This window comes from Colossoma macropomum, unplaced genomic scaffold (genome assembly GCF_904425465.1).
Source record: "Colossoma macropomum unplaced genomic scaffold, Colossoma_macropomum, whole genome shotgun sequence".
NCBI lineage: Eukaryota > Metazoa > Chordata > Actinopteri > Characiformes > Serrasalmidae > Colossoma > Colossoma macropomum.
Genome location: NW_023494803.1, coordinates 19,944,274 through 19,971,322, shown reverse-complemented (window position 1 = coordinate 19,971,322; position 27,049 = coordinate 19,944,274). Strand labels below are relative to the sequence as shown.

The 27,049-nt window shown below is 40.1% G+C and overlaps 1 protein-coding gene across 1 annotated transcript in view; it reads right to left on the bottom strand.

The window, feature by feature from the left end:
• Positions 1 to 216: 216 nt before the first annotated feature.
• rpap1 (RNA polymerase II associated protein 1) overlaps positions 217 to 27,049 on the bottom strand; it is a 34,313-nt gene continuing 7,480 nt past the window's right edge. Inside the window, exons 8-25 of the mRNA XM_036593693.1 lie at positions 23,991 to 24,106; positions 23,668 to 23,766; positions 23,356 to 23,457; positions 20,152 to 20,319; positions 19,627 to 19,806; positions 19,317 to 19,451; positions 18,628 to 18,798; positions 18,360 to 18,517; positions 16,567 to 16,737; positions 16,222 to 16,417; positions 15,466 to 15,575; positions 14,536 to 14,731; positions 13,719 to 13,865; positions 12,995 to 13,137; positions 8,036 to 8,804; positions 5,929 to 6,105; positions 3,813 to 3,869; positions 217 to 3,605 (exon numbers count right to left, since the gene is read on the bottom strand). Of these exons, the coding sequence (XP_036449586.1) occupies positions 3,459 to 3,605; positions 3,813 to 3,869; positions 5,929 to 6,105; positions 8,036 to 8,804; positions 12,995 to 13,137; positions 13,719 to 13,865; positions 14,536 to 14,731; positions 15,466 to 15,575; positions 16,222 to 16,417; positions 16,567 to 16,737; positions 18,360 to 18,517; positions 18,628 to 18,798; positions 19,317 to 19,451; positions 19,627 to 19,806; positions 20,152 to 20,319; positions 23,356 to 23,457; positions 23,668 to 23,766; positions 23,991 to 24,106 (3,242 nt within the window). The 3' untranslated portion in view covers positions 217 to 3,458. The remainder of the gene's footprint in view (positions 3,606 to 3,812; positions 3,870 to 5,928; positions 6,106 to 8,035; positions 8,805 to 12,994; positions 13,138 to 13,718; positions 13,866 to 14,535; positions 14,732 to 15,465; positions 15,576 to 16,221; positions 16,418 to 16,566; positions 16,738 to 18,359; positions 18,518 to 18,627; positions 18,799 to 19,316; positions 19,452 to 19,626; positions 19,807 to 20,151; positions 20,320 to 23,355; positions 23,458 to 23,667; positions 23,767 to 23,990; positions 24,107 to 27,049) is intronic.

Below are 27,049 nucleotides of genomic sequence, written 5' to 3'. Positions count from 1 at the left end.
ACTGAACTTTGGAGGCAAGGAAAAATATATCTTCAGATTTCTTTGAAAACCTGAAAAAAATATATGCTGAAAAATGTGACATTTAGTTGTTGAGGCTTCTGTGTAATATTCTGTTAAACTTATGTTTTCTGCTCATTTCCATATGCTGAAAAATGAATAACTTGTACTTGGAAATTAAATAAATGAAGAGTGGTCTGTAACTTTTTGTACTATATGTTGCAGCAGTGCAATATTGCAGCAGGCTTGCATGTGTTTTTTTTTTCTCTTCCTAAATGAAACTTGAGCATTCACAGCTTTTCATAAATAACAAGCAGCCTAACCCACTGGTTTTCATCTTCATCGTGTTTATTATTAATACATTACCAAGGTTCCTGGCACTACAGTTGGAATTCATGTTTTTAATTTGCCAGAGAAAGGCTCACTCAGAGTGTACTTGGAAAAACAAAAGGACAGAAAGAAAAATAAGAGAGAAAGTTGGACACAGTCTTTCTTACATAACTTTAATGTGGTGACTGGCCACATTTACTTCAACCAGGGCTCGCATGATCAATTGATAACAGGTATGAGGTACCACACTGACAACACGGCTTCCGGCCATCTTGGGCCATAACAACTTTAAATGATCTTGAGAGCTCAGCAAGTTGTCTGCTTGCCTGAGATGAAAGTTTCACTCTTCATGGAAGTACTGCGCACTTGTACAAGGTAGAAATATCCTCCTTCAGTTTCCTGAATTCATCATATGCTGATTATCCTAGCACTTGACAGCGCTTCCGCTTAAATTGTTTGCATAGAGTGAGAAGTGGCCCGGTGGGATGTGCATCTAGTTGAAGCTGTGAGTTTAATGGTCTGGATCCAAGATGTGCGCAAAGCTGAGTGAATTAATCTGATGAAGTTAAGCTCTGCTGGGGAACCAGAGCGTCTGTCCTGCGTCAGAAAGTGTCCGCGTGAATTGTAGGACTTTGGTGTTTCTCTTAAACAGATGGATGGTGAGGTAAAAGGAAATGAGCAACAATTGTTGTGCAATTTGTAGCCATTTGCAGGTCACCCAGACATCACAAAAAGGGCTTTTGCGCCTCGTCAACCTCTTGTATGAAAAAAAACGTTTTGAGCAAATGCAGAAGAACTCTGGATGACCAGATGACCTGAGAGTTTCCAGCAGAAAGCAAATAATAATAATAACGTGGTGGTGCTTCTCTGGTCAATGATATTTATTTTTTGGTGGAAACTCTCAGGGAATCATTCTGCCAAATAATAACTTGGGGCTGCACATCTAGTTTGGCAGAAAATGACAAAAGGTGGACAACCTACAAGCTCTCATCACCAGTTTCTTTCAGAAACTAAATTTAGAGTTAGATGACATTAAGCAATATACAATATATGCAGTTGCGCTATATGATGTGTAAAACTGTGGAGATGATGGGCCACTTGAAGTCAGAGTGTCGAACAGCCTGGGGCACTTCACTGCACAATCAGTGGCTCATTGCTTTAAGGTGGAATCAGAAGCAGATGGGAGCACTTCAGTGCAGCCTGTGTTGCTGTTGACCAGAAAATTGTCAATTTCGGCGAAATCAAAGGCTCGATCAATTCCAAGGGCTTTCACCCCGTCTTATCACGCACAATAGTTAATGTTGACTCCAAAAGCCAAAATACTTGAGACAAGTCTGGAAAATCAATTTCACACCAGTTTGCAGCATGCAGCATTTGACTTCAATTAGGCTTGTCATGGTTTTGCTCCAAAAACTGATTTACAAACTGAATCAATAATTTGGTGGCCCGTTAAACCCTTAACGATCAAGTCACAAACGGCCTCTTCCGATTTCATTTATCATCTGATAAATGAGGCTGGTGGTCCACAGACGCTAGAGAAGAAACTCGGTGCCCCCTACCTGCAAGACAATGTAGAACAGATGTCAGCTGAGCAGTGTGACTAGCATTAGCGTTGCTCACAGGAGGGCTTATTGTCTTCTCTTACTGGCTAGCGTACCATCAACATTCTTGTGGGGGCAAAACAAGACCACCACTTTTATTTTTTTCACCCTGAATAGAAAAAACTCTTGCAAACAGGCCAACGCAGGAGGGAAGCAGCCCATTTACTGGGGCACCAAGCCAAAGAACGAATTATGTGTAGGAACCACAGCACTGTCCAAATGCAAATGTATGGGCAACTGAGGGTAAAAAAGAGCTGGAAACTGTGCCATCATTCACACAGCTTGCTCATCCTCAGCCGCTGATAAACAGGAACACATGGAATGATGGTTTAGGGGTAGGCATGCCCTAGCCAATACATGATGATAAAATGAGGAAAAGAAATCAGAGAAGACAGATCTACTGTTGAAACCTCAGTGAGGAGTTTCAGAATCAACAAAGAAGCTGCCCAAGCACGTAATCTTCAAAACCTCTGAAGATCAGCTACAGAGCATGTTTACCTCTTCCAAGTCTCAGAGCTTTGAATTCAAGATCTAACAGTTTTGTAAATAACCACAGTTAAAGGTTCTACATTGGACTGCGAAACATTAATGCAACTAGTTGCATGTTGCAAGTTGCTTGCGATATTATTTCTGTGCAACTTGACAGACACATGAAGCAATTCAAAAACAATCAATCAAATCTGCACATAACACATACAGCTACTCCACTATTTATAAGCCAAATCAGCAGGGGGATGAGAGAGGGATTATTTTCTTGTCCACTGATCCACTGAAATCAATGGTCTGAAAGTATGTCTTTCAACAAGATCATGTAACGCGTTTTGGCGTTTTGATTGGCTGTTTCATAAAACTTGTTCCAAGTTGAGACACTTGCAACTGTTGCAGCTGAGTTTCAAGTGAGTTGCCTTTTTGTGGGTCTGTTGGTATTTTTTTCAAATTCCTTTTTGCTCTGGGTAGCAATTTGAGTGAAGCGTCTGCAGTGTTTATTTGTAAATGGGCCATGTTTTGAATAGTAATGGAAAGGGGAAGGCACGCTGGCAGTGCCTCTCCAACTAATTTCGGTATTAGCAGAATAAAAAATAGCAAATTTTCTATTCCAAGCTTTATCAACACCATCTGTCGGTCCTGTGTCAACTCTTGGCTCCTATTTGGGAAAGCTGCCTCACCACTGAATCGCTGTCTTTTTCCAGAGATCTTCTCCAATCCAACACTGTCAGTGAATTGTGAAATATTTGATAGTGTGCCACCCTGAATTTTGTTTCGGACCATCTCTTTATGCACGAAATGTTCAAAAGGGACTACCTGATCTGTCCTCCTATTTGCTTGAGATCCATCAAAAATGTATCAGTAAAAACTCTTATTATTGAAGATATGCAATGTAAAAATGACAATAAAATTCTCACCAAGTAGTCTTACAAAAATTTATTTAGTCTGTGCTAGTCCTTGCTTCTTGCAGCTTCCTGAAGCCTGTGAATCTGCTCCAGTTACAGAACTATTAGGAGCTTCCGGCATGTCTGAGATTGTCCTGGTTCACCTGTCTCCATCGCTGCCTTCCTCGGTTCCTACTACGCTGTGGAGCCTGCGGGCGCGGATGGGCGGCAGCTGTTCATAAGTGCTGAAGCCAAGCTGACTGTGCTGCTCAGGCAGGAAGTAGAGCAGCAGGTGGCTCCTTAACACCTGGGCCAGTGGAGAACATAGGCAGAGGGTATGAGAGAGAGAGCGAGGGAGAGAGAGAGAGAGAGAGAGGGGGGGAGAGAGAGAGAGAGCATGAGAGAAAGAGAGAGAGAGAGAGAGAGAGAGAGAGAGAGAGAGAGAGAGAGAGAGAGAGAGAGAGAGAGAGAGATGCACATACAGCTTAACAAGTAAATCACAGCAGGGCTGTACCTCATCTGTCAGGTAGTATGTCTTTCTCAGCAGGCTCCGGCGTGTAGCCTCCACCTCCTACAGGAAAAGAGCATAAGAAGACCAATGACCCTTTCATCCTTAACTCAAAGAACACTAAAAACAGCAAAATGTGTGCAGAAGCAATCTATCAAGTTCACCTTACACCAGACATCAAACAAAACCACTCAGTTCATCATGATGTATTACAGCCCAGCATGCGCCTACTGATGATGTGCGTATTTCATTCCTCTTTCTGGACCCTATTTTACAATCAGTTCCAAGCCCTTGAACACTACTTAAATTTCCTGCGGAAGACTATTACAAAACGACCGATTCCCTCATCTTCTCTCGGCTGTCAAACAAGCCATTTATCATGACTGGCTGAAATTTCTCCATGAGCTTTCAAAAGTTTCTCTTTCTGTCAGTCTCACCTGGACTTGCTTTCTGACAAGTCATTGTTCACTGTTGACAGAATAGGGTCAAGTATAGCTCACAGCTTCATTCAAGGAATTATAAGACTTTACTTGTCTTTAAAAAGGGACACAGGAGTACCAATGGCTTAGTTCCAACTTAGAAAAATTAAGGTCCCTCTTAACTATTTGCACTGGGAAAATCCATACTGCAGCAGAACAGCTCCTTCCGTTTCCAGCCAATATCGTTCCAATTGTTACTGACATCTGCCCACAATAACTCTTAAGAAAAAATATCAACACTACAGTATTCAAGAGCAGAAACTCCCCTGGACCACAGACTTGCCAGGAGAGAAATGGAAGTGAATAAGTGTTCACTTTCATTTAGATTGGAATCAGGCCAATATGCATAACACACATTTACAGTGGGTGTAAAAATGCATTGATCTGAAGCTGGGATTCAACTGCATATATGTGGAGTATGTATTTGATTTCTGAAGTGAAAAAAGCAAATCTCTGCAGCAAACTGTTTAAAAAAAATACCATTTGTACCTCAAATGTTAATGCACATTTACTTTTTATTTCATGAACTTGAATGACCCCCTTTGGCAGAAATCACAGCTTGCAAACACTTTTTGTAGCCAGCTCAGAGTTTTTCTATACTTGTTTTAAGAATTTTCACCCACGCTTCCTTGCAATATTCTTGGGCTGTCTTGCATGTACAGCATGTTTAAGATTCACAAACTAATTTTTAATGATGTTTAAGTCAGGGGACTCAGTGCCATTTTAAAAGCGTCTGTTTGCATTTCTTGAAGTAGATCGTGGTGGATTTTGAGGTATGTTTTGGATCACTGTCATGTTGCAGAAGCCAGCCTCTCTGACTGTCAAATTTGCTTCCAAAATTTGAGGATAATTAGTGGAATCTGTTCTTCCATCCATCTGTGCAATCATTTCTATGCCACTGGCTGCCACACAATAGATCCACCCCCATGCCTACAAGTTGGCAAGTGTTCTTGTCGTGAAATGCAGCTCCTTTTTATACACATTTTGTGAATGTGGCCAAGTAGTTCCATTTTTACTTCATTCATCCACAACACTTGTTCCTGTAATGTTTCTGGCTTAACTAGACGTTGTTTTGCATATTTCAGACATTTAATTTTGTGATGAGGTGATCATGTAGATCATGTTTGTGCAAGTTTGTGCACAGTAGAATGGTGCACCACCACTCCTGTGTCAACTAAACCTTCCTGCAGGTCCTTTGCTGTCACATGGGGGTTTGCTTTGACTTTTTGGTCTTTTTGGTTTTTTAGACTTTTTTCTATTGGAAAGCTTTCTTGGTCCTTCTTGGTCTGGAAGCACTTTGATATACTTTTATTTTTATTTGTTTTGATACCTTCCCCTGCCTTGTAGGAATCAATTAGCTTTACTTTCAGAATCTCAGCCAGTTGCTTAGAGGAGCTCAAGGTTGTTGACTACTTACTACTTTACTTTTCAAATATGAAGTAATTGTTCACTATAATCTGCAGAAAAATGTTATTTCTTAAACTAGTTTTCTGGAAGGTTATGTTTACTGTTTTTAATTGCTCGTTGCCTCACATACACACAGGGGTAAGAAAGAAAGAAAAGAAATCGAGTTTTTCTGATCGATTTTATAACTTTGTAAAGAACTGGAATATCACTGTGAGATATACATTCTTATCACATACCTGTGGTGCTTCATCTTGGGAGAACATAAAGGCGTTGAGGTGGGCGACAGCCACCACGTAGAGCACAGGACACCAGCTCCTCCTCAGTGCTCCAGTGACCAAGGCACGAAAATAGAGACGCAGCAAAGGCAGTGAATCCTCTGGTGGCGAGGTGAAATTCTCCAAAGGAATGGGTAGCTGAGCAGAGAGAACACAAATCAGCCCTAATCAGATGGAATGTCTCATTTTATTGTGTTTTGGAACACAGCACTGAAGGTCCTGGATTAGGGAGATTTTGTAAGGTCCTCATTCTGATGGAAAGAGTGTATAGAATCTTTAAGAAGAGAGAGAGTGTTCAGGTGCCCATGGACTGTTCATTATAACTTCATCGGCTGAATCAAGTGGGCACCAAACCAAGTTCATTGAAACTTCTAAGGTTTATTCATTACTATGTCAAGATTTTGCCTTTTATGGTGAAAGCAATGCAAATTTAAAAACTAAAAGTAATACATATAGTAAAGTTGTTAATACTGGCTTTGATTAAAACTCATAAGTGTGATGTTGAAAGAACTAGAAAAAAAAAACAAACAAACTAGAAACTAGAAAGTAGAAATAGGAAGAACTAGAAACTAGAACTAGAAAGCTCATCCATGTTAGATTTTGGGCTGTATCTCTGTTAAAAGAGTGTGACCAGGGTTGAATGATTTTCACTTTTTCAAAATTTTCAATAGGTCTTTTGTTAAATATTCCCACAGATGATGATATCAGTCTTATTCAGAAATAGTGATGCACATTTTATACGTGGACCAAACAGCTGTATTGAAAAGTTCATTGAAGTGCCTGTCGTTCAAATGTGTTGAAAAAAAAAAATCTCTTGAAAACATTCTTTACTGGGGCAGAACAGGCCACTTAAATCACAGGAACTACAGTGAAATGCCACAGTGAAAGGCTTTTTTTGCTAAAAAGACTAGGATGGTGTTGGATACAGAAACAGTTAAAATGTGTGTCTCTGACAAACCAACATGCTGGCACACTGTCCACTGAAGAGGAAAAACACATGCAGATGTGTCCATCAGCATCCAGTGTTGTACCATTTAGCTGTAATTTTAACTGATTAGCTCATCTGAGGCTTCTCTATTAAAATTACTCATGCGCCATGAAAATCGACTTATTTCCCTCAGCTATTTTTGAATAATAAAGCATGTTTTGAAAACTATTCCACCGTGTGATGCTTAATTTTTGTGCAACACCAGCGCTGTTACCTAAAAGAGTAAGTCGCTGTTCTACATTAATTTCAGCCAAAATCTCTTTTCTTTTTTGCGCATCGTTTTTCTCTTCTCTGCAGTTACGTGGATATCTGATCATGATAGGATTGTAACGGTACACAGAAGTCATTGTTCAGTTCACACCACAGTTTGGACATCACTATTCAGTATGAGTTCGGTACAACAGGAAATAAACAACAGAAACCCATAAAATGCATAAGTCCAGGTCTGAACAGACAGCAGTGCAAGTTATAGTTTGTTCCACCTAGTGTCGTCTAGGCCCCCGATGTAGTGAGTGCGGCCTGTAGTATGGTCATTTGCACTCGATGGGGATAGTTAACTCATTTGTGCAATGATGGATCACCTTACGCTGTGATTTGTAGTTAGCAGTAGAGAAAACGGTTGAGTGCTTAATCTCCTCACAGGCGAAACTATACTACATTGATCAAACACCTCAAACTCAGCCTTATGTAGCTGCTGCAGTTAATAATCTTAGACAGACCAGATTATTTGATGCTAGACAAAGCCTCCTCCTTAGACCGCCACCACTAATTTGCTAATGGCCTACAGCCTAAAGTTTCTGTGTGGAAGTGTGCTTGTGAAATTTGGTTCCGCATTACGTTCATCAATCTTCGTACATTACATGTATTCTCCATACGACTGCATGCACCTAACCGTAACGAATGCACATGCCTACTAAATATGTATGTAATTACGTGCATATGACTAAAGTTGTTGACCACCCTCTGAATGCAAAACCATATTGTCACAATTGTGGGGAATTATCAAATAGCCCATACATATCCATCATGTACGAGGACTGTGAGAACATAAGTAGTCAATCAATACTGAAGATTTCTCACCTGTTCTAGTGAGACACCAAGTGAACGCAGAATTCCCACATGCTCACCAAACACGGCCAGCCTCATGGTGGCGCTGTAGCGTCGCTGCAAGGGCAGCAGCACGAAGCAGCCGAACAGCGTGTCTCCGAATGACACTGCCTCGTACTGGGCCAGCAGGGCCGAGTATAAGTCGTGGAAGGAGGCCAGGCCAGGTGGTGGTGTGCCCAGGTTCAGGGCCTGCAGACTGGGGGGCCGTGTAAGCCCGCGGAACAGCGCCCAGGTCAGCTCCTGCACAGGCCTCTCCAGGAAGAGGTCACTGGAGCAGAGGAAGACACACGCAAGGCGGGCTAGCTTTGCCACAGGAGGCACTGGCTTTAGCACCTGCTCTCTCCAGCTCTCCAGAAGTAGCAGCCACTGTAGGCAGTGAGTGACCGATTGCAGAGAGCCAGATGGGAGGGAGTTCATCTGTAGCCCACCACCTTCAGACACTCCTGTGCGCTCATACAGGATGATCAGGGGCAGGAATGGCCAGTCGGAGGGCAGCGAGGGGCCAGAGAGTTCAGGGAGGAGCTGAGAAGAAAGCCATGGGTTGCGGCCGAGGTGCCGGTTGCGAGAGGACAGCACAGCGGGCTCTAGGTGGGCAAGGTGAGTAAGGTAGCAGCCCCGGATAGAAGGCAGGTGAGCAAGAGAGTCACGAAGGAGAGGACCCAGGCCAGACAGAGGGGTGGACTTCTCCTGAAGCTTCAGTTCTGCCAGTGTAGCTGCTTCGGGACCACCGCTACCACCCTCCCTGCAGAGCACAGAGTGAGAAAGACAGCTCAGAATGTACATTCTCTGCTGACTAAGGCCACATTCACAAAACAGAATAGAAGCAGCACAAATCCGATTTCTTGCCTAAATATGCCATAGGGTGTCTTGTTGTTTGTTGTTTGTTCTTGTTTGTCTGCCTGCCAGTCTGTGAGCTTGAGGGAATTGGGGTCAGATCATGTTTGAGGGGTTGGGTGGTGGTTAGTAATGAGCTGGGTGGAAAGGTGTGCGCTCCACTGCCCCCTCCATTGTATTAGTGTTCCCCAGGGACATTTTGTTAAAAGGAAAATGGAAACATGCAAGAAAATGGGGGGAAAAAAGAAAAGTAATGCTGTCCCCAGACAAATCTGTAACAGATGTGGTTTTAAGAGCTGTTTTTTCCAAATCAGTTTTGAGCCACTTTCATTTGTGGTTCAAGATCAAAGACATATCTGACATATGAGCAAGTGACCATAACTAGAATGGTCAGGCTACTTTTTTTTTCTTTTTAATACATCACAATTTAATGCGCTTTAACATGCATATGACATTTATTATAATCCAGCGCTGGCACTGTCAGCAGCTAACTTGATAAAATATGCACATGCACATCATTTCAGGGGAGAGATGTGGTCACACCAGTGACCGACACAAATCTATAGCGTCAGGGCAGAAAGACTGAATCTGGAACGTGAACATAGCCTTTTAATACTGAAAGGAAACGTTCAGAGAAGTCCTAACAATTTCCGTGAAGTAAAAACACATCATTTTTTACAACAGAATCATCCTGTTTGTTGTATTTAAACTTTTCAAGTATTGCAGTAATACTCTCTGTTTTGCTGGAAACAAAAGGGCTAAATTCTTGAAACACCCAATAGAAAAATGATCCAATCAGGATTTACTGTCTTAGTGGTATGTGGGGAGACACAGCAAAGTCAGCTCTCCCATTGGTTAGGACTTCAGGAGCTGAAACACTTTACCTACAGCTGACAAGGTACAAAACCTGCTTTTCTGCACTGCAATAATACTCAAGTCAAGGTAACTAATGTAGCATAGCCAGCTAATGTACACCATTTAAAATCAGCTAGATTTTATAGATTTAACTGTTCAGATACACTGCAGTTCTTTAGGCCTAACTCTACTAGTCATGGTTCCTTAAGGCTGTATAATATAGAATTATATATTAATATTATTAGGGATGTATCAATACAATTTTTTTAGGCCAAGTACGTTTTTTAGTACCTGCCAATACTGAGTTCGATACCACACTGAGTAACCTACCTACTACTTAGAATTAAGTAGTTGTTAGCGTAAATGAGTGCAATGTACCTTAAAAATGAAATCTAATCATTCATTTAATTATCTAAATCAATTAAAGTCTAGCTGATTTTAATTAGCCAGCCATGCTACATTACTAATCTTTGATTGAGTCGGATAATATGGACTCCCTACAGCCTATTTTACAAAGACAATTTCAAAAAAACGTTTGAGTTAAAGAGAGTAAAGTCGGCATATACAGACTTTGTTGACTTTTTGTCTCCGTTGTTCTAGCCTACGTATCTCTATCTGTATTGGGGAAGTGGTTGTGATTGTGTGTGATTGTGTAGGCTAAAATCGCACAGTGAGTTTGTCAAATGTTTAAAGTGACCAATGGCTTTGCGTCCAATCACCACAGGGTCAGTAACACTTCTCTGTGTCAGCAGAGCCTCCTCCACTGCCAGCTCAAGTCATTTGTTCATTAAGGCAGCAGCTTACGCTAGGCTCATGTCACATAGTATCAGATATTATCATCAGTGTTTTTTATGAAGTCAAGTATGAGTAAATGAGCACAATATCTGGCCGATACCTGGTACCACTACAAGTATCAATGCATCCCTAATTATTATATTTTTTTCCCAAAAATGTAATTGCTTTTGAACAGGTTATTTACTACAGAATATGGAAAAGTTTCAAAAGCCCATATTTAGCAAAGCTGTTTTATTGATCTGCATGTGTTGGGCGGCTCTCAAGCGTGTATGGCTTAAAGCTGCTTAACAGTTACTTAGTAGCATGTCCATGTGAATGAACATGATTGTCCTGCTTTTCTGAACACACCAGGGTCAATTTTGAGTCATTTTCAGTAAAGTCAAAACTTACTAACGGAACTATCTCGAGTAAATATCAGTAAATATACGCTCTCTGCTGTGAGGACTGTCCACTGGGTTGAAAATAAATAAATAAAAATAACCTTCAAAGAAAGCACTCTATTTGCTGCCCTCTTGTGAAAATAAAATGCAACAACAGCAGACGCCCAGCAGAAACATCTGGTTTCGTGGCACATTTTTGAGACATATTGCTTCCTGAAAGGCATAATAATAAATGTGGCTCAAGAGCAAAAGAAGCAAGTCCATAAACTTGGAGAAAATTTGGAAACTTAGCGCATAAAGATTACAGGCTAAATCTTCCAGACCACTACCTATGGGCATACACAAATACCTAGTAAAAATGTTTGGTTTAAAGACCACAGCCCTTAGGCAAACTTTACCCAAGCTGTTGTCAAAGTATATTTAAGAAGATTTAATTCTTAAAAAAGAATCACACTCACTGCACACCAAATGCTTTTCCGTCTTCCACGTTTCAGTAAACATTTCAGAAGTTGTTAACAGTTGCACACAAAGAGCTATACCAAGTCAAACCAGATCCTGACAAAATTGAAAAAACGAAACCATATCCCATTACACAACATACCGAACACACTCCAATCTCAAAGCCACAGAAAGGCCAAAGCAACACAGAACACACAGAGAGTTACAACAAGTTCTTGAGCGAAGTGAGTAAATAAATAAGGCCAAAACTCCTTCTGTAATAAGCATCTCCAAAAAAACCCTGTTCCTGCTGAGCTATCTTAATGCACTATTAGGTCCAACCAAGATTGAATATCACTGACTACCTACTCAGGGTCTTAAAGCAGAGCGTCAGAATAATAGAACAAGTTCCTTTTGCCAATTTTCAATGTTCAAAATTTTATTTTTGGGGTCTACTAGAATAGATTTGCATGCTTCAATGCTCCAAAACCACATTCATTTTCTCATACTGCACATCTCGTTTACCCTCTGCCTAGGAAGCTCTGTTCGACCTCCTGTGTCTTTAAATCCCCCTAATGATGAGCCCAGTGTGCTCAGCTCGTCCACTCTTTTCTGTTTGGTCAATCAAAATTGCGGCATCCTGCTACAAGCTTCACCCCTGCACCCCTGTGGCTGTTTTTATAATGTCGTCGGTTCTGCCGTATCAATTTGAGCCAGAGTCTGATCCTGAAAGTCAGGTTTGCAAGGTATTGAAAGTCCACCTTTGCAAGCTAGACTGGAGGAGGATGTTGAGTGGTACGTTTTTATTTTGTAGCTCTCGTGTATGAGGGTGTGCTAAGCTTGCCAGTAGGCAGGCAATAATGATTGCGTTATGAGATTTTGTTATCCTGTAACAAAGGAAAAAGGACTAGAATTTTAACAAGGCATTTCAGGCAGCTGAGAAAAGTGGTTTCTGTGGGAGAGAGTTACTCCCTCTGGCGTGTATGCTCTGGTTTCTGACTTTGCAGACCATTTACATGCTTAAAAAGCCATAACACACTAAAGGAGAGGGAAAAGCATAATGGGTCCCCTTTAAAGTTGGGATTCTGCAGGTGGGCAGCCTCCAGAAACACTGATAAAGATACAAGACCATCCAATATAATAGTCCTATTAACAGAGCTAATAGTAATATATACAGTACTTCTGGTTAGGCCTGCACAGTATGGACCAAATTCTCCACTGCAATTACTTTTTTAGACATCACGATTGCAATCTCTCTTATAAAAACAGATATATACACACTTGATGTAACATGGTTAATGATTGGCCTGCATTATTTTGGCAAAAATTATTGAACTTTTTTTGATTGCATGAAAGCCTTGATCCATCTAAAAACTCAGAGAACTCATCTGGAACTTCTAAACTTCACAGTCAGGCTTCTGACAGCACACAGCAAAACATGGGTGATTTGTTTGTGGCATCATTTTCATATCACAGGCTTCTGTGAGGATAAAACTGTAAAAGCCAGTAACTAGTAAAATATTGCACTGGCTTAGTTCAGGCGGCTATGGACACGGCATGTAAAAGATATACATTTCAAAAATAAAGTCAGAATTCAAAATAAAGTCAGACAAAGAAACTCAAGACTCACGGAAGCAGTTCATGATTGAAGATGATGGTGGACAAAAGCTCATGTGCCAGATATTCACTTCCAGGCAGCAGCCAGGACAGCAGAGCCAAGGCAACTTGATGAAACAGGGATGCATGTTTGGCCACCTCCGGGTCAACAGGAACCTAGAGCCACAAAAGAGAATTTACTTTCGTCTGATATTTTAACAAATAGAAAGCATAGATGGTTCAGATATGCCTAAAATAATGTTTCTTCTGTAATATTAGTTTCACATTTCAAATCACATTATTTACACCGAACATGTGAAGAACATGTACTTTTTGTAAAACTGTAATTACGGTGTCTATTACAATGTTTACAAAGGTTTTTCAGGTTCAGTAGTTAAACATGGTTTTGTGAGTGCTAAATGCCTACTTTGAAGTAGCTGATTTGTAAATGCAGTATACCAAAATGACATAGTACTACTATACATAGCCGGTTACCTCTTGATTGAAGTGGAGCCCTTGCTTTGATTCATGTTATTTAAATATTTCAAATAGAAAAATTTAAAATGCCAGTTTTGCCCATTAAAGAGCAAATAAATGTTATTTATCTTGCAACTCTGGATTGATAATAGAAAGTACTGGAAACATACTAGTGTGAGTTTCAGATTTAAAAAAAAGCCTAATGATCAATGTCCCAAAAAAAAATGGCTGTAAAGACGTCTACATTGGCAACAAAAATATGAAATGCAGTGAAGAAGTACCAGTCTGAGAGCTAGTCTCAGGAGCAGATACAGCAGGAGGTGTTCATGGCGTAAAAGCCAGGCACTTGCGTGGGATACAGAGGGCATCGCTCCGACGCAGGACCGCAGGTACGCCAGTACAGAGTCAGAAAGAACGATGGAGCTGAACTACAGAGAAGAAGAAATTCATGTCATCCCAAGTGAATTAATACTGTTTAAACTGCATGGGTGTCTTTTAGTCACTAGGTGGCAGCACAAAACAGCATCATTACTACGTAAAAAACGTACTCAAACTGGATTCATTTTACTAGGGGAGGTACTGTAATTGTGTGATTACTGACCCATGACTTTAGTCCAGTACAAATCTGACAAATAGTGACAAGTAGTAATTTTACTACAGGGTATTACTTGACAAATCCAGAGGTCCCTCAGTAACAGCAGTGCTGTTTCATTTGACCACATGATATCGCAATAACTCCTCATAGTAATGTAATAACAGGGAATACACATAGCTGTGTGTTATTGTATTGAGAGTGGCGCTAACATGAACATCCAGGCTACGATATTCCAAACTACTGAATTCTCTTTGAATAACTTTTTAAAACGCTTGCAATCATCAGATTCATCTGCTTGGGGTTGGGGTCCAAGCAATGTTCAAATTGAATTCTGGGATGCTTCGGCTGCAGTTTTTCCTTCTGCAACACCATATTCAGCTCAGCAAAGCACCAAAGACTTTCATAACTAAACAAGGTGTGTCAACACAACAAAAACATTAAACTGTGAAGGGCAGTGGCACTCCAGAATTACTGTACACCCAGTCTCTGCACATCAAACGTACTTTCTTGGTTAGGCTTCGGTGGTTGGTGGTGAGAATGTCCAGCAGGTAGAAGAGAGCAGTACAGAGAGGGAGAGGAGAGCTGGGTCCAACAAGGTTGGGGTTAGTCTTAAGCCTAAAGCAGCCTAAGCTTGGCAGACTCGGGACGACCTCCAGGCCAGGAGCACTCAACACAGGGTTACAGATTACCGAATAGGACCTGCAGCAACAACATCATAATGTCAGTTACAAAATACAATTAATCACAGTGATATCGCACAGCCACATTCTTATGTATATAGTAGTGGATTCCTGGCCTGGTCCTGGAGTCTTCCTGTCCTGCACATTTTAGTGCTGTCTCTGCTCTTACAGTCACTCCAGAATGACTTTTAATTGGTTGATTAATTAGATCAGATGAGATCAGCAAGAAAAACACCAAAATATGCAGACAATTGACATTTGTGTAGCTTCATGTACCAAAAACAATGAATTTTTAATGAGTCATAATTCATTTTTACATGAGCATAACCTACTTTTTCATTTCTTAGCATGTTCTTGACTGATACATGTAAATGATCTCCATTCGGATTTGTTGCCCTATGCCAGCGGTCATGGCTAAAACACTCACTTCAGCATAAAAGGGCAGAGCTAAACTACTACAGATATATGTAAATGTGTCTGTTTGCATGACATCATAGAAACTGCGAATTCAAAACTGTTTTTGCAGTTTAGTTGTCATACATTAACTGCACGGACTCATGGAAGTTCATGGTACGTTCTGAAATGTTTACGCACTACATTAAACTCTTCCATTTAAAAAAAGTGCGGAAAATCAACTTTTCTATGGTATGGGCCCTTCAACAAGGCTGCTTTAACTAAAGGCTGGAGACTAAACTAAAGGAAAAATTATTTTTAAGCTTTAAAGATGTTAGAGAAATAAAACCATCATCCAACCTGAGGCTTTCTACCGTGCTGCGTATGGCCTGATGGGAAATGAGTGGAAGGAGCACCTCTGAGGTCAAAGACTCTAGTTCCAGTAGACACTGCACTGGTTGGAAGGAGTTCTGCAAAAGCACACAGTAGCACACATTAAATCTCTAAAGTTCACAATGACCAGAATATCAGAACATGGGTGCCCAATCCTTGTCCTGGTAATCTATCGCCTTGAAGAGTTTAGTTCCAACATACCTGGCTCTAATATTCAGAAGCTTCTGAAGGCCTTCGTTAATTGGATCAGCTGTGACACATTAAAGTTAGAGCTGAACTGTCCAGGGCTGAAGATCACCAGCACCAGAATAGGGCACCAAATGCATCAAATTAACATCTCCAGCTTGGCATTTTAATCAATCAGATAAGACTTCATAACTGTCATGAAAAGCCTCTCAATCACAATCACCTTTAAATGCTAACAGTTCTGAGACCCAACCCGCAGTAAGAACAGTGGTGGCAGTAAATTAGTCAGAATTATTGGCCTAAGACAGCAGTTCTAAAACTGAGTATTTCAGCAAAAATGAGTGGCTGTCGGCAAAAACCAGTTCTGGCTTCACGGTGCAGGACTCACGCTGCTAAAATGCTTTGGGAAAATAAAGGAAGAGCTGTGTCAGTTTGATGGATGAAGTTGTCCTGCACTCCTCTCACACCAAAAAATGACAAATTTAACTTTGCTTGAATGGCACAGTGTTATTTAATCTGTTTCTTAGGAGCGCTTACTTGCATACTGAGCTGTGAGTAAAACACCCCCATGTAGATCAGATAGGATGGGAGTAGGGTCAGGGTGCTTGCCCTTTGACCTGGGTCATCCAGCGCTCTCACACAGCCTTTCAGCAATCCAGTCAAGGTGGCCTGCAAACCAGTCACATGACTCCATGTCACTGGAGGAGGGGGAAGACTCTCTGTACCCTGGGAACTACAACAAACATCAAATAAATAAATTCAGATAAAAAGGCCAATATAGCATTTCTCTGGTTCTTAATGTGTGCAGAAACGTCATATCACAGTTGTGCTCTCTTTAATCTCTCCTCTGTGGCCTCTGTGGAGTTAAAATGTAGGACTCACTTGAGCAAGCTACTCTGTAACTCTTGGTGGCAGCCAGCAGTGTGTGTGACCTGAGTGAGCAGGACCAGCAGTGCTTTCACTCGGTGGAGTTCCAACACCAGGAGAGGCTCAGATGGAGCATTGGGTTTGTGTGCAGCCTGCAATGCCTTCACCAGAACTGAGTAAAGGTCTCTATATACATATGAGAGAGAGAGAGAGAGAGAGAGATATGGATATTATTAAAGGCACTTCCCAAAAGAAATTTTAAAATGAACACTGTGGATATATTTGTAAATTACATTGAATTTATTACAGCTTAATAACATCTTTAGAACGGAAGTCATCTTGCTATTATTTATATGCTTATCTTATTTGTCGTATTTATGGGCAAGGCCCAAAATATAATAGTTTTAACTAATGGTTTTGGTCTGTTCAGAGTCAGATCAGATTTAAACCCTATAGAGAATATTTGGTCTCACATTAAACACAGTGTTTTTCAACTGTTTGAAGCCATCAACGCTGAGTGGAACAATACCAACTCTTCTTTCTATAAAAGGTTGTCTGCAAATTCACACAAAAGATGTCAACATTTACAAAAATCAAAGGGAAAAGCCTATACCCATACTAAGTTACTCTATCTATATGTATTGTCTAATTGTTGCTAATTTACTAATGATTTGTTTTTAAGACCATTAAAAGCTTGATGTTTTGCCTTGTAGTTTTGCACAGGAGAGTACACTTTCCTGCACAGATCCACAGCATCATTACAACAAAAAATATTGTTTCATTTACTTCATTCAATTTAAACATTTAATAAATAAAAGGCTGTCATCATCTTAAAGTGATACCTGCTTTTTTTAGATAACATGCCATAAAGTGTTGGAAACCACATTAGCAAGTCTACCTGAGATCACTTAATTAGTGACAAATGAATCATTCATACTGCTTGAACAAAATGAATCAATTTCTCTGATCTGATTCAAAGTTTTCACCCAGGTTTTGTCTGTGACCTTACACCACATAGGCAAACGGTGTCAGCAATGATAACATATTTGGAGTGCACTGAAAGCTTAGGTGAAAGCAAAATATCAATTTCACTTCTGGACATTAAATATTTATGTCCGTGCATAGAATAGAACATGCCATAAACTTTATGTTAGAATTATAGAGGAATAAAATAATCTATTCCATTAAGCTTAGCTTATTTAGTTTTCATTCAATTGTTATTGAGAATGCATCATAAAAAGTGAAACTTCTGTAGGAATAAGGCCAAAAAAGACAGACAACATACATCTCTCATTTCTAAAAGCTTTCTCAAAAGGTACTGAAAAAACATGAACATTCTCATTTTAAAAGCAGTTTCCCACTGTGAAGTTCAGCACTTAGTCAAACTTAGACAAGAATAAGACACATGCAATCAGTATTAGTGTATCCAAAAGCAGCAAAGACACAACTAATTCTGCCTGGAGTGAACTGAATCCTATATGTGATAATACAGAAAATGCCCTTTTCAAAAACCTATGCTTCGAGCACAAGAGTTCCAGAAGAATGGAAACGTCTGAGATTGTCTCCTATGTTCTATGATTTCTGAAGATGTAACATGATTCAGGTATGCAGTTTACACACTGCTAAGTGGTGGGTAGAAGCTTCTATTACTTGTTAGTTATTTTAACCTTGTAGCTAAAAAAACTAAAGAAGCAAACTTCAGGCACCCATCACGTCATGGCTGATGGACAATACATGAGGTAAGGAAAAAACTGTGTAAATCTGAGTTTTCACTGAACAAGAAACAAGAACTGAGTAAGTGTTCTCACGTGTAGAGGTCACAGGCCTGGCCGTAGCTAGCAGCCACTGCCCAGAGCCTCAGTGCTTCTGTGCTGCAGCGAATAGCTTCCCCTGGCTCCAGCAGCAGCTCCGAAGGTTCTGCTGCCAAGAGCCGAGACAGACGCTCCCTCCCACCTAGAGAGTTCAGCTGAGACATAAACAAGTCAGAATCCACCCATCTGCACCATGAGCATGCGCTGTATACAATAATTTCAAGTTTCATTTATTGAGGTGCCTATCAGTACATGCAGTACTCACTATTCTGGCACAGGCATGCCTCCCAGCACCTCCCAAAACTCGGAGGAGCTTCACAGCCATGGAAATAGGCAAGCCATATAAAGAAAGTGGGGATGGAGACGTGGGTGGAGTCCAAGAGCAAGGTAGGAACTCTGACATCACAATCTCCATCAGCCGGGGGCAATCAAGGATCTAGATGTGGCAAACAACTTGAATAGTTTAAATAGTTACATAAAAAAAATCTAATTTTCAGAATTTGAGTAGAAATTTATAGTCAAACAGTCAAGAAACCACATAAGGAAGTCTACAAGATTACCTAACAACTCGCTGTGGTTTGAGGCATTGTGTATGGAGTCATTTGTGTATGGAGTTTGCATGATGCTAACTGGTGGTGTATAAGCTTCTATTACTTGTACATTACGGTGCAAGCAAAAAACTATAGAAGCTTATTTCAGACAATGTCTTGGCTGATGAGCTACATTTGGTATAAGAGGGAAAATTTGTGTAAATTTGCTTTTCAGCTTTATTAATGAGTTTGCAAAGAGGACTGCAATGTACTGTTTTTTAAAGACCACAAGAGACTGTAATGCACATATGCAAAGGAGGTGAATCATTAAAAACAGATGTCAGAAGATGGGAGCACTATGTGGAGACTGTGGCAAAGAGAATGCTGAAGTACGCATCAGAAACCTTTCAGGACTTTACCTTACCTGTGTGGCTGCTGAGGTTGAGTGACGAGCTATTCTAATCAAAATCTCTAGAACATCGAGAACAACGTGAGGCGCGGGCCGTACAACCTCCAGAATGTACCGCAACCTTTGCAGAAGCTGCATCTTCAACAATCCCTAAGAACATGGAAGGAGAAGAAGAAAAACACACACACACACACAATGACATGCACAACTCCTCTGTAATAAATCGCCTGCTAAACTGAACATTTTAAAGGAAGTCATCTGTGCCGCTCTACAATACACATTAAATAAAATCATATATCGTCTTAGCTTCATGTTTTCTTCTCACCTTGACAACATCCAGTCGAGCAACATCATGATCTGGTTTTCTGTCCTCTTTCTCTTTAGCTGTTTCTTTCATGGACTCATCCAGGCCTTCATCATCCTCATCTGCCTCATCCTGAGTGGAGGGCAGTAGGGGAAAGGCTGCCATCCCTAGTAGCCAAGGGAACGTGTTGTCGAGGCACTCCTACAAAGGATAAATGCAAATACAAAGGGAAAAACATGAGACTTAACTTTTACTCTCCTTTTTCATATGTTGTACTCTCAGTGGTTTGAAAATAATAGATTTAAGGCAAAAATGGAAAGAAGGATGAAACTTTTGCTACCACATCTGGTACCGTTTCGGACATTTTTTTAAATACACATACAATTAGTGACTGCAAATGTGTATTTGCGAGATCATGCTGGTGTGGGTTCTCGCCAGTTTCTTTCCTTTCAATGATGCACACAAATGCTACTTAAGTGCTAATAGCTCCCCTGAGGTATTTTGCATTTAAATGGTAAGTCAAGGTTTTTGTTGCTTGTGCCTCACCTCATCGTCGGGGGACACCAGTAGCGCTCGGAGAGCATGCACACCCGCTGACATCACGCCTTCCACACTGTCGTCCAGAGCGAAGCGCAAGAGAAAAAGAAGGCCAGCATCTAGCAGAGAGATCTGCACATTGCCTTTAAGAGAAGAGGAGTATTCACCAGCACGGGCCTGGAGACAAAATAGCATATGCAAACAATGAATATGAGAGGAAGAACTGGGAGAAAAAAAAATTAAATATATTCAAACTTAACCATTAAAGACCCCCTCCACTCAATAAGTCTTTTTGAGTGGCTTATTATGATTATATCAGACTAACATCTGTATCAAATGTTTTACCATAGCACAAAGTTCTCATTTTTCCATTGAAAACACAGGCTTTCTCAATACCACTGAAAAAAAGCAATTTTCTGGACGTTACTTAGCAGCTTAGTTTTGTACATCAGAGTGAACTTGAACTTATGATCCAATATATGAAAATAAGCTAATGAGAGGATTACGGCATGGTGACAGGAAACTTGCTTACAGCTACTGTGCAGTAAGCTATTAGCTAAAATGGATAAATGATGCTGCAGTTTCAAATTATGAGTGTCAAATGTATAATAAACCGTCAAATCTGGTGTTCTAGTTGCATGCAACAGCTTCACCCAACAGCACAGGTTCATTCCAGCTCACTTTCCAGCTTGCATTATTGAAAGTTTTGAAAATAAAGCCTCAAATCTGGGTTTTGTGTAGTCGTTGGCTTAAGCTACTTTTGCTTTAACATCTTCACCAGCACTACAAGCTAACATTAGCCTAGTGAAAAGGCCTAAAAAGCACAACACACAACCATGCAGGTTCATTTAGAGAGTAAAGACTAATGCTACAATGGGAGCTTTGTTTTTGCACTGTCTGTTATTTCATCTGCTCAGCCAGTAACAAAGACAGAATGCAGGGCAGTGTCTGTGAGTGGAGTGGCAGACATTTCTCAAGTCTCACTCACACATCAAAGAAAACCTGCTCGAGATGAGTCATTCTTGTATATTATTATATAATATTTATTTGATGTCTTGAACATATGAGCAACACACTACGCAGTCCGTTTTATAAATTATATAATTTATGGCAGTTATAACACGAAAAACTAGTTAAACATTCTGCGCCACATACAGCTTTTTTCAGTATGGACAGGCTTAAAACAATGGCCCAATCACAAGCCAGAAAACTGCCAAGAAGAATAAGAATTTTAAGAATACATTTTTATAATATCTATTTAAGAACATCACTCGTGCAGCAAAATGGAGGACATGAGACTACTTATGTGTACAATCTGTAGAGCTTTGTTGCTGAGAATTTCCAGTATGTAGGTCTGCTGAACAGTTCTGCAGTACAAACGTTGTGTAAGGATGGCCGTTATGTGTACTGTAGCAGTCATGTTGGCGCATAACTCATGTCACATGGTGGTAGTCGGTGTGGAAAAAACAGGACTGGCTTGTGGCATGGAGAGGTAGTGGAGTGGTTTCAGAGTGAGAGAGAACAAATCTCAGGGCTTAAAGCAAAGACAATTTTCGTGCCTGAAATGTATTTGGGTTTAAGGAGAAAGAAAGAAGGGATGTGGGGTTCATGGAACAATTTTAAAAAATGTATTAACTGAATGTCAACATCTTTATAAACAAAACTGAAACAAATAAACAATAACAAACAGCACAATAACAAGTTGCACAAAACAAACAATGTATGATAATTGCATCCAAGTCCAAGCACAACTTTTAAAGCCATAGAGAATATTCAATACACCTATTCTTCAAACCTGCCATCAACTGTTCCTCTGTTGATCTCTAAACAACATGTGCAGCATACCACCAAACAAGTCCAAAAAAATCACAATCATGATATGAAAACAAAACCAATAGCTTATTATTTTCTTTTTCAAAGTAGCCTGGTCATATGCATCATTAATAAAGTAGGTCTACTTCATTAATACAAAATATATGGCTCCTTACCTCCATATACAGCCATATTCTAGCTACGCAACCATTAAAAAATATGCAAGAATATTTTCCACAGATATATAATTAAGCAATAAGCCACAAAAGGCCATGCGTTACTGCTATTTTATCATGGGGAAAGGTGTTCTTAGTCACAACGCAAGGTGGAGTTGAAGAACGCCCATCACTGTTCGTCACAGTCATTTTAATGAACTTGAGCGTTTGTCATATAACAATGATCATATCATAGTACAGCACTATTTAATGCAAAAACTTTCCTTTACAAGCACTTTTTGGTCACCAAATTACGACTGCGAATCTTATTTAGCACCAAGCTAAAGCCCCTTTTCCCACGCCGGGGCTGAATCTCAGATGGCTCTCTGCTCCCTACATATGGCACTACGTTGGAATTTAAATACTGGCTCCAGCACCCAACATTGCATAATGTAGCTAAAATACTCATTTGGCATTCAGCCCCATTCAAACTCGACAAACAGTGCACTACTTGGCTGTAGAAGCTAGAATTTCAAAATTACATAGCATACTATTTAGGTAATACGGAGCCTTTTGAGATTTAGTCTGGATTTGACGCTACTTCTGACTGAAACACGGATATTTGAAGCATGTAAGCCATGCAAGTGACACTCAGCTTTTATATTTCTGTTTTACAGTGAATCAGAACATAGGTATTTTAATTCAAGCCTGTGATATTAATGATGGAGTTGTTTAGGCTGTTAACTGTTTTTTAGCCTGTTAGCTAGCTGACCAGCCTAGTTCTTGTTAAAATATGTTGTAAGCGTTCCAGGGTAGTGTGGGGAAGGGGTGGGATTTAGAAACAGATAGACATGGGGCATTTACAATTTGCATAATCTTGCATATTCATAGATCTTCACATTCTTAATAAGTACAAGTTTACAGATGATCCTATGCCATTTTAGTACTTACTTGGGCATAACAAAAGTATGTACCATCTAACAAATTCTTCAAAAAACGATTTTTCTTATCACTCATTAAACATCTTAATTTGTTCTGAGTCTTTGTGGAACAGCAGAGTGTGAGAAGCCTTTTTAAAGTCACTATCACATGAAAGAATCTGCTGCACTTGCAACCATGGCTTGTTTCCTTGTTTCTCCCCTCTGGGCTCCTCTACATTTTGTCCTCACTTTGTCCTGATTGTTAATTGCAGCAGAAGTGGAGGGCAATTTAACACCAGTCAACTGAACCAACTTTATTGATTTACCTTTGACAGGATGTGAGCCAAGGTGTTAAGGGCCAGGCTCCGCTGCTGGGTCAGCTGACTGCGAGAGAGAAGGAAAAGCTCCTGCAACGAGTAGCCTGCCAACTAAAAGACAAAGAAAGAGACAGAGAGACAAAAAAAAGAAGGCACAGAGAGAGAAAGAAAGAGGGAGAGAGATCCAGTACATCCAATCAACATAAACAACACAAAAACATCAGATAACCTTTGGTAAATGGTGTTCATGTTAGATAAGATTGTCTGCTTGAGTGAATGAATTCCCTCAAAAATCAAAGCCATTTATTTCAAGCGACTGACCTCTGGCTCCTCCCCATGGTGGTGCAGGCCAAGATGAGTGGGCAAATCTTCCGTGGGAGGGATAACAGTACCAGAAAAGTCAAAACGAGCCTGCATAGACTGTTCATTCAACACACGCACAGACACACACACAGACAATTCAAAGAAGTCTTTGAAGTTGGAATGTTTTTGCAGGCTAAAGATGCCATACAGTATTTCATACTCTCGCTTCATCATGAAGTTCAAACCTTGTATTGAACTGAACTAAAAGAGGCAAATGGCTGATGGTAGTAGCACAGTACCATAAAGACTTAAGGTGAATAATTTCTCAAATGATTAGTTACCTTTTTAGTGCTTTGCCTCCTCGGAGCAGGCAAATCCCTCGTCCATTCCAGTTTCTCTGGCTCCAGCTTGTCCATATGAAGCCACTCTTTCTGTGGCTTGACTGGTAGCTCCTTCTCTACATAAACAAAATAATTACATTAAAGAACTAATCAGAATGTTATTGGAACCAAATTACATTATATTTTCTAATAAAAACTTAATTATTTGTAATAAAAACAGGCACACCAGTGAAAAACACGATCAAAATAAACTCCCGCTAGCTAACGACTATACTAAATCCTTTTCAGTGATATGAGAAAAATCGTGCCAATAAGAAACATCCTTGAAACGACAGTGTATTATAAAAAAGTTCAAATGTTTTATACTGGACTATGAGAACTTAATTTACTAAATTCAACAAAGAATAAAGAATTCCAATTATTATCAACTTATTACTAACAAGCGATAGAGGCAGAACAAGAACCACGATTCTTGATCGGCTTCATCCATCTTAAAAGCAGATGCTCACGTTTTTTAACCTCCTCTATCTATTTTCTCTTGCCCCTGAAGATGATTCGAGGCCTGCGCTGGCTAGCTTGCGCTAATCAGCCTAATTGAAATCGATGACTTTGCCCCAGTGTGCTAATCTTGCAGCTCAGCCGGATGCTCTCTGCCAAATGGACATTAGTGCATATGTGCAGTTAGCTTACTTGTACAAGCAATGAAAATAAAGACTGGCAAGCAGCCAGGTGCACTGGGGCTGAGACAGTGCTGTGGAAGACAAGTTTCATATGCTTTCGCAGCAACTGCTGTACGTAGCTATCAGAGCAAGGCTCAGTTTACCTGATGCCTGTTGTTGGACTAACAATGCTATGCAGTAACATGCACAAGTAATATTTAAATGCTAAATGACATCAAGAAAGAAAATAAGACCAATGCTGGCAGCACACGAAAATGAAGTTTCAAAGCAAAATGACATCTTTTTGGTCAAAACAATGCAGTGATTTAAGTTTGTTCCTTGTGGTGTACACAGCTTACTGAAAGACACAGTCTACCAAAAGCATCTTAGTGTTAAGATCATGTTAACTGGTAAATAGTGTTGTTCATTGTGTTGCTCACTCTATCATGTAAGAAACACCTTTATGCCAAGATATTTTTCAGGAATCACCAAGTCATTTGTTCCAACCTCCCTTGACTTTGATTGGTCCTAATCACTGTGTGACTTGTTCAGAGACCTCCCTCTGACTGTAAATGGTTCTAACACTATCATTTGTTCTGAGACCTCCCCCTGACTGCGACGAGTTGTGATCAACATGTCGTCTGAGACCCCACCCCCCGTGACTTGCTCTAATCACCACGTCATTCATTCATTCTGAGATCTTGCCTTGACTGCGACCGATTCTAAATCTGTGTCATTTGTTCTGACACCTCCCTCTGACTGTGACAGTTTCTAATCACCACGTCCTTCGCTCTGCGACCGCCCTCTCACTGCGATTGGTTCTAACGCTGCATTGTTCTGAGACCTCCCCCTGACTGTGATTAGAGCCAAGGCCTCAGAACAAACGATGTGGTGATTAGAACCAATCACCACGTCATATGTTCTGAGACCTCACCCTGACTGCAAATGATCCTAAAGCTGCGTCATTTCTTCACTGACTGTGATTGGTTCTAACTACCATGTCATAGGTACTGAGACCTCCCCCCATTCTAACACTGAGCCATTTGTTCTGAGACCTCCCCCTGACTGCTGTCCTCATCACCACATCATTCGTACTAAGACCTGCCACTGCTCTAACACCAAATACTGTGTTCGGAGACCTCTCCCCTGATGTGCCTGGCTTAAAACACTCAGGGGAGAGAGGTGTTTTAGTGATACCATTTAAATGTTTCGATTCATCAATACTGTATTCAGTTCATCACACACTTAAGCTGGCAGTATACTTCGAACACCGAACGAGTTAAATGAAATCAAAACTACCACATTTTATGTATGTAAAAAATATTGGATATCAGCCTCAGTGCACAATTTCCGTATCTGTGTATTACTAGATATTTTATATTGAAAGGTCCCTTAGCGATCCAAAAGTGATTCTTCTTTGGCATCACTGCAACCCTTGTTGTTTTTCATGATAAACAACCCCTCCCTTCTTTGAGGAACCTATTTTTTAAAAACATAGTTCTTTTTAAGTATACAGCATGTTTGGTGGTAATTGGATGTCATTTAGCTCTTTTGTTGTTTGATTTATACTGCCAACTTAAAGGTGCAATCAAATAAATACCTTATTGATAATATCAGAAAAAATTATGTTTGAAATGGGTTCACTGATACACTCCTCTCCTCTGAATGTTTATTGTGTTTGCTTTCCTTTGTGGAAGCCAAAGTCACTGATAAAACTAGGCATCTGAATGAATCATCTGGTTTTGTATCAGTTACAGTTATTACACTGCTTAATGAGACCACTATTTTGGACAAGGACAGTTCTGCAATCTTTTGTTCTGAGACAAATTTATCATTTCTTTGATCTAAATCAGTATGTTTAGTACATCTGATATACATGGAATTAAGATATTTTAACACATAAAATATCAAAAATCAAGTTGAATCTTGATCTAAGAATTGAGAACTGTATCCAACGTGAAAAATCATTACACCCCTGTTTAAACAAATACTTTACTGAAAAACAACCCCTAGGTGTAATGGATCAGTCAAGACACGTTTGGTGTCCAAAGCTTGCTTCTTTTGTTCTGGAGCAGAGCTACAAGGCTAATATAGCAAAAGTCTGTGTGACTTTTTTTGTTTATATCTTATTTAAAAGCGGTATAGACATATTAAATAACAAATAAGTATATTCAATAACAAAAACAACTCACTGTATATTTGGACAAGCTAACAAAGTTTGGGTGCCCCTGGTCAAATTCCATGTTTTCTTGATTTTCTAACTGAAAGTAAGTTAACATGTCCTCTGCACACTGTAATACACAATTATTGTTTATCTGCTGAGTTTAACATATTGGGGGAAAAAAAGTGTAAAACATAAAATGTGGCCTGTGCAAAAGTGCAATTTTTTCCCAATATTTT